Source organism: Oenanthe melanoleuca, chromosome 23 (genome assembly GCF_029582105.1).
Source record: "Oenanthe melanoleuca isolate GR-GAL-2019-014 chromosome 23, OMel1.0, whole genome shotgun sequence".
NCBI lineage: Eukaryota > Metazoa > Chordata > Aves > Passeriformes > Muscicapidae > Oenanthe > Oenanthe melanoleuca.
The window spans coordinates 2,393,659-2,401,718 of record NC_079356.1 but is presented as its reverse complement, the minus strand read 5'-3'; the positions used below and the strand labels follow the sequence as shown (position 1 = coordinate 2,401,718).

Genomic DNA, 8,060 nt, shown 5'->3' with positions numbered 1-8,060 from the left:
GGTAGCGGCGGCGGCCGGACCCGCCCATGCCCGGGGGGTCCCCGCGGGGCCGCGCTCGGGGCCGCGCGCGCGTTCCAGCCGTCGCCATGGACACGGCGCCTCCTGGCGGGGGCGCGCGGCCTCTGACTCCTGACCCCAGGCCCCGCCTGTTCCGGCGCGCGCCCCGCGTGTGGACGCGCGTTCCCGGGCCCGGCGCTCGGAGCGGCCGCCGCCGCCGCCATCGCCATCGCAGCCATGTCGGCCGCCTTCAGGAAAGCCGCCAAGGCGCGGCAGCGCCCGCACCGCGAGCGGAGCCAGGTCAGTGCCACGGGCCGGGCCGGGCCCCTAGCGGAGCCCACCGCGCTCCCTCCCCGCCGGGCCCTCCGCGCTCCCTCACGCGCTCCCTCACGCGTTCTCCCCCGTTCGCGCTCCCCATCTCTCCCGTTCACGCTGCCCGTCTCCCCCGTTCAAGCTCTCCATCTCTCCCGTTCACGCTGCCCGTCTCCCCCGTTCACGCTGCCCGTCTCTCCCGTTCACGCTGCCCGTCTCTCCCGTAGCCCGCCTCCCGGACGAAGCTGGGCTTGCTGGAGAAGAAGAAGGACTATCGGCTCCGGGCCCGGTAAGTGCGACTGGGAGGGTCTCCCTGAGGGTCTCCCCGAGGATCTCCCTGAGGGTCTCCCCGCGCTCTCTCCGAGCTCTGAGCCTCGCTGGGAAGGACTCGGTGCCTCAGCAGGGGTGGGCACGGAGATGCTGTTGAGCAGCTCGTGATGTCGGTTTCGCCCTCCCCAGTGACTACCACAAGAAGCAGAATGCTCTCCGGGCGCTGCAGAAAAAAGCGCTGGACAAGAACCCCGATGAGTTCTACTTCAAAATGATACGTGCAGAGGTCAAGGTGAGAACCTCCATTGCCTTCAAGCAGGATTACACTTTGATACTCTAAGTAACATTTTTTTTTTCCCCTACCTTGTTTTGATTTTAATTTATGACTTAGTAGATAAATGAGGAAAATGGGTTTGATGCCTGTAGAAGGCTTTGGAGAAAATGAGGGACAAGGGACAAAGCTTTGCTGTTAATAGGCTCCACAGTGCTCTGGCAGGTAGGATGGACTGTCTGTAAGTGCTGTGTTTGTCTGGTTGTAGGATGGAGTCCATGTAATAAAACAGCCAAAGGATGAAATTACCCCGGAGCAGGTGAAACTGATGAGGACACAGGATATTAAATATGTAGAAATGAAAAGAGTTGCAGAAGCCAAGGTAATTACTCATATTTTTAGTGTTTTCTTGTTTGATCAGAATTGTTTTTTACTGAGTTGTTGTTGCTGCTGGCTATTGTGTTTGTTCAGTGAAGTCTGTACAGTGCTGGAAAAGACAATGGAAGTATCACTGGATATAGAGCCTAAAGGTGTGGTGATTATCAAAAATGACTCTGCATTATTATAGGATGAAGTGATTTTACATAAATTTCATGACTTTAAACGTGTATTTCTGCTTAGTGTGTTCATAGAGAAATCATGAAATCCCTAAGGTTGGAAGAGCACACTCAGATCATGAAGTCCAGCTGTTGACCCAGCCACCACTGTGGTCACTACTAACCTGTGTGTCCCCAGGTGTCACAGCCACATGCCTTTAGAACACTTCCAGGGATGGTGATTCCACCATTTCTCTGGGCAGCCTCTTCCAATGCCTGACTACCCTTTCAGGGAAGAAATTTTTCCTAATACCAAACCTGCACCTCCCCCAGCAAAGCTTAAGGCTGTTTCCTCTTGTCCTGTCATGGAATCACAGAATTAACTATGTTGGAAGATCAAGTTTAACCTGTGATCTAACACCACCTTTTCAACCAGCCCATGGCAGTGAGCATCACATCCAGTATTTTTTTAAACACTTCAGGGATGGTGATGCTCCCACCTCCCTGGGTGGCTCATTCCAGTGCCCAGAGATTTTTTCCTAGTGTTGAGTCCAGCCTAGACTTCTCCTGGGGCAGTTTAAGGATGTGGTCCTCTCATTCTGTCAGTGGTTGCATGGGAGAAGAGACTGACCCTCACCTGGCTACAACCACCTTTCAGGTAGTTGGACAGTGATCAGGTCTCCCCTGAGCCTGCTTTTCTTCAGGCTAAACAGCTCCCTCAACCATTCTTCATAGGGTTTGTGTTCCAGACCCTTCACCAGTCTTGCTGCCCTTCTCTGGATACATTTTAGCATCTCAGTGTCCTTCCTAAATTGAGGGGCCTGGAACTGGACACAGCACTCAAGGTGCAGCCTCACCAGTGCTGAGTACAGGGAAAACACTTGTTACTTGAGAGAAGTGACTAATTGCCACCTGGCTACACTCTCCTGTTGGAGTTATAGAGTATGAGAAGGTCTCCCATCTGAGGAGAATAATCTGAAGTGGGTTGTTGGAATATGGCAGGCTGGCAATTCACAAAAACGTGATACTCTTCTGAAGATGTTGTATGCTCTGATGGTGATTCACAAAACAGAATCAAATTTTCACTGGGGATAAAGAATCAAAGCCAGCTTAAAATTTCCTTCATGCTTTTGCTGGTGGTTCCATGGCAATCATTCCCCTTTGCAAACAGAGGACTCAGTTTTCCAGGTGGATGTGAGCACTTTGCCTGGGTAACAGCAGCAATCACTGTAAACCTCTGTCTGGAAAAGTTGTCATAAATACAGATTAGATGTGTATTCAGAGATGAAAAAAGGAGGGAGGAGTTCAGCTATTTGTAACCTCGGGGAACAGACAGAAATGTCCTCGGGGGAGATGTGATTTTACTCGGTCCGAATTTGGCCAAACTTGGACTTTCCGCAGAAAATCGAGCGGTTGAAGGCAGAGCTCCACCTGCTGGACGCCGCGGGGAGCGGCCCGCGCCGGCATCTCTTCTTCGTGGACACGGAGCGGGAAGGTGAGCCTGGGACCGGGACAAGCTCTGTCACCTCTTAATGTGGGCTGTCACTCCGTAAGGAAAAGAAAGTTTTTTTGGTTTTCTTTAAATAAAATTTCAGGTGCTCTAGAAATCCCTTTTGGCTACTAGCTGAGCTATCACTTCTGCAGAAGCTGTGTGGCTGACTGTAGCAACATGTTTGGAGGCTTGCTTATTGAAGGAGTCTGTGGAGGTTTTTTTTTATTTATTTTTTTTTTATGTATAGTTCAGGAGTTTGATATTGCTGCTCGCCTGGACACCGTTCCTGAGCTCGTAGATAGAGTGTACAACCGACCAACCATTGCAACACTGCAGAGAGAGACAGTGAAGGGACCCACTGATCCTGCCCACCTAAAGGTACTGCTGCTGTTTGTCCTACAGAGCTCTTCATGTTTTACATCTTCTATATGACAAGCACTGGAAAGGAGTAATTGCACCGTTGTGGAGATGAACAGAAGTGTTTTCTTAAAACTTTTATTGACACAAGGGTCTCACTTAATCACCAAGTGACTGCCTGGAGCCTGCAGTCACATCTTCTCCTGCATGAAGTACTCTTTCACTGCATCCCAGTCCACTGGGGATGGACCACCATAAATTGTGATGTACAGACCAGGAAAAAGTGGTACAGATCTGATTAGGCAGTGTCCCTGCAAAACTGAGATATTTCTCCTCTATAGAGGAGAATATACCTATGGGACTGTCTTTTCATTGCACTTTTCATTGCTGCAGTTTCAGGTGTAATTTTTTTCAGCATCCACTGTTGTCTCCCCTCACACTTCCCTAAAACCCCTTGCACTCCTGAGTTAGGTGTATAGGAAGAAGCTTATGCCAACACAGATATCTCTGTTGCAGTGTTCTGAACTTACAGTATTTTTCAGTTTGGTTCTGAGCCTGAAATGGTTTGAGATTTGTCTCCTTGCTTTCCTTCCTAAAGCCATTTAAGCTATAGTCTTACTTCCTGGCTTTCCTAATTTGAATTTTTATAATTCTTCAACATGAATTGCTTATGCAATCAGCTTCTATTTTGATGTTTTAGTGTCATAGAAGTAGCTGCACTTGGCTTTACTGCTGCAGATTCTGCTCAGGTAATTCTGATCTGTTGGACAATCCTCTGAGTATGAGTTGGTTGTGTGTAAGGTAAAAATAGTTGCCTTAAAATTGCCAACTGGTAAATTTTTAGCCTGTTTTTTCTGACTCAGATGTCAGATAATAAACACCCTGTGGTCCCTTTCCTCCTGCCAGCTGTCTCAGTTTGACTTGTCAGTAAAGCAGTTGGACGAGTCGTAGACTGACTAGTTTTCTCCTAAATGTCTGAGTCATATTTTAAGCATGTTGGGATCTGTTCTCCTTAATTTAATTACTTAAATCACACCTGCAGTAATACTGTTCCTGTGCTGGGAAAGCTATCCACTCTCATTAGGCAAACTTGACCCAACAAGTTGCATTTTGAGAGGCCTCTGCAGGCTCTGAGCACTTCAGGAATTGGTCTCTGTGTCCTTTGGATGTGTCCTTTTTTTGTTTTCCCTCTTCTGGACAAAGTGGATTTACATTAGAGAGTCCAATGTTTTCTTGCATTTGACATTAAAATTCAGAGGATTTAGACCATAGTGTCTTGTTCATCTGTCTTACAACAGTTTGCTTTTTTCTTGTTTTCAGAAACTAGCCCAGCAGAGAAAGAACCAGTACGACCTCCTGAGGCAGCGCATCGAGAGGGAGAAGGCCATGTTTGTCATCTCCCAGAAAATCCAGACAAGGAAGGATCTTCTGGTGAGGGATTTGCTTCTGGTTCTCCAAGAACCAAGAACTGTTCCATTCAGGTCATTAGGTCTGGTATGATGTGTGTTGTACATGTTGTATTTGTTTCTTCATGCTGCTTTTTTAGTGACACCTCCTAAAGATATGTAATCCTCTTTTAGTATGAAAAAAGCAAGGAGATTAAGCATTCCCCTAAATTATATCTGCTAGTCCAAGTCTCACCTTGTCAGCAAGGACAAAGACTCAGCTGTAAAATGGTACTGACAAGGAGTCCAGAATAGTGTCACTAGGGGTCAGAAGCAGGGAACCATTTCTCTAAGTTATGAGAAGGTCTTAAAAATCCAAATGACCACAGAAATTACTTGTCTCAATGGGACTCCTGTTCTGTGGTGCTTGTGAGCAAAGCAGACTGTGCCTGACAGCCTGAAGGGGAAAAGAGCAGATTAAATTATAATCCCCACCTAAACAGTGCAAAGTGACCATTTTTCATCTTTGACCCAGACAAGGATTCTCTGATTTATGTGGGTGTGGATTTTTCTCCTTGCATGTCAACAAATGTTTGTACTTGTTCTTTTTTCCAGGACAAAACTCATAAAGTAAAGGTGAAGAAAGAAACAACGACTGGTCCAGCTATTTACAAATTCAAGTTTCAGCGGAAACGTTAGCCATCTCATGGAATAATTGTTACAGTCTGTGCTCAGAAGGGAGGAGCCATATCCCTTGGAGAAGGGCTGGTGCCAGCCTGCTTTTGACTGCAGCTCAGCACTTTGTTAAAACAAATCACTGTGGGCCTGTGGTAGCCATCAGTGTGTTTTATCTAATTAATTGATTAATAAACCAGAGTTTGTTCTCATGATATTTACAGTGGGAAGCCATGAGATTTGCCTAAGTGTCCTGGTAAGATGCACCATAAACAATCAGTGAACAGTCAAGGTCAGAGTGGAACTTTAGGCAGGTGGATTAAGCACAGCCCAGGTTTGGGGAAGATTCTTGGGGATTGTCAGCTCTGGGGCTGAGCAGGACCTGCCCAAGCCATGAGAGTGGAGCTCAGCATTTGCAGCTGTCTTTTCAAGCAGTTCAAAGGTGAATTACTCTCCAGTCATTTCCCCAACATCCCCCAATCCATCTCATTTTCCTATTTGCACTATTCCATTGTGTGCTTTTCCTCTAGAGTTGCTTCAGTCCAAACTGAGGCAGTGCCAAAATTCTGTGTAAGGGGAGACAGTGCAGCAGCCAAGTGTGGGACAAGAGTTTGTCCTCTGGGTTTTCCGTGGGCTGGTTGCACTGCCCGGGCTGGGGGATGTGCAGACACATCCTGAGTGTCCTGGAGCAGCCCAGGCACGTTCAGAGAAGCCTCTGTGTGAACATTCCTTTCCTTATCTCTCCCCATCGCCCTGTCGCTGCCAGCAATAAGCACATGGTCTGCGAGGAGGGAAGAGAAAAAAGATGCTCTTCTCAGGCCCTACCTACTTTGGAGCTTTTCCAGCAGCTGGGTGATGAAACGTGATGTTTTTTTCCACACTTAAATGCAGCTTCAGACGTTCCTGCCGTCGCAGAGGGAACTGTGGGGAGAATTTTTCAGGGGGTCTGCAGAACCTGGAGTCTGAGGATTCTGTAAAGGCTGTAAACCACCGGGAGAGGAGCGGGAGGGGAAAACAAAGTGCTGTGTGTGAGAATGGCCTGGTTTGGTCCTGTCCAGTTCAGCCTGATCCTGTCCTGTCTGGTTTGGTCCTGTCCAGTTCAGTCTGATCCTGTCCTGTCCGGTCCTGTCCAGTTCAGTCTGATCCTGTCCTGTCTGGTTTGGTCTTGTCCAGTTCAGTCTGATCCTGTTCTGTCCAGTCCTGTTTGGTCCTGTCCGGTTCATTGGAGCCAAAGCCACGCAGCCTTTTGGTCTGGTTCGGTCCTGTCTGGTCATGTCCAGTCTGGTTCAGTCCTGTATGACTCATCCTGTCCTGTCTGGTCCAGTCCTGTCTGGTTTAGTCTTGTCCAATCCTGTCCAGCTCAGTCCAGTCCGGCTCGGTCCTGTCCTGTCTGGTTCGGTTCTGTCTGGTCTGGTTCGGTCCGGTTCAGTCTTGTCTGGTCTGGTCTTGTCCAATCCTGTCCTGTCCGGTTCAGTCCGGTCCTGTCCTGTCTGGTTCGATTCGGTCCTGTCTGGTTCAGCTCAGTCCTGTCCTGTCTGGTTCAGTTCTGTCTGGTCCGGTTCGGTCCAGTTCAGTCTTGTCTGCTCCTATCCTGTCCGGTTCGGTCCGGTCCTGTCCGGTTCAGCTCGGTCCTGACCGGTCCGGTTCAATTCCATCCAGTTCGGTCCGGTCCTGTCCGGTTCTCTGGAGCCGAAGCCGCGCAGCCTTTCCCGGTGGCGGCGGCACAGCCGCAGTACCGGAGCTCGCCCGCAGGGGGCAGCAGCGCCGCGCGGCGGGGCCGCGTCCCCGGTGCCCGCCCGGTGCTCGGGACCGATCCCGCGCGGTCCCCGCCACCCTCGGGGGCACCGCCATCCTCGGGGGCACCGCTGCCTGCGAAGGGAAACCCTGTTTAGGCTGAGGTTTACATAGATAAATACTTAATCCTTGCCCTTGGTTAATTTTACCTGCATACAGAGTGTTGCTGAAAAGGATGGGAAAGAAAAGCAGCAGAAAAATTCATTTTCAAGGAATCCTGCAGCAGGAATTGAAAAGCAGCAACCTGGCCAGACCCAGCAACTGCCTTGTCCACCTCTGTCCCACTGCAGAGCAAGTGCTGGAATGGGCATAAGTTTCTCTTCCACTCCCTGGAAGAGAGGCATCTCTTCAAAATTTGGAGTGAGGTGTTGTGGGATGCAGTAGGCATCCCATAATAGGGACATGTTATGGGATTCCTATAACATAAGTATGCCATAACATAACTGCCAGCTTCTTGCTGGACCCTGACCTCCAAAGCCTGGGTACAAATGCCATAGCCTGTGGAGTGGTTTATCATCTTGTAGCCATAACAGACTAAAAGGAGCTGCCAGCTCTTGTGCACAACTATTTTTCACCTATTCCTGCCTGCAATGATAAAGGATTTGGTGGGTGCTGATCTCTGAACTTCTCTGTTAGCAGACTGACTCACACCTGCTGCCCTGCAGAGTTCCCAATGGCTTCCAGGAAAAAAATCCACAGCTTCTCTAAGACCTTGCTCTTTGACTCCCAAAGCTTTGCTTGGTATCCTCATACTAAAGCACTGAAATGTTTCTGCTAGGATCTGGAAAGAGCAGATCCTAGTAGATCCAATACCTTATAACTGAATCAAAAACCCAGCCCACTGGGCCACAGCACAGGATTTAAAGTGAGACATGGGTGGGATCTGCCATCCTCCAGCTGGACCCCCATGAGGCAGGACAGTGAGAAAATGCCCACAGCTATTTTCTGTTTGTGATAATTATAGCATCAAA

General features: G+C 49.0%; 1 protein-coding gene across 1 annotated transcript; it reads left to right on the top strand.

Moving 5' to 3' along the window:
• Positions 1–72: 72 nt before the first annotated feature.
• On the top strand, positions 73–5,510 carry UTP11 (UTP11 small subunit processome component). Its single transcript, XM_056509103.1, has 8 exons — positions 73–297; positions 537–598; positions 769–871; positions 1,119–1,232; positions 2,788–2,881; positions 3,126–3,256; positions 4,556–4,666; positions 5,236–5,510. Exons 1-8 carry the CDS (start codon positions 235–237, stop codon positions 5,317–5,319), a joined length of 762 nt encoding a protein of 253 aa, XP_056365078.1. The 5' UTR covers positions 73–234; the 3' UTR covers positions 5,320–5,510.
• The last annotated feature ends 2,550 nt before the right edge of the window (positions 5,511–8,060 follow it).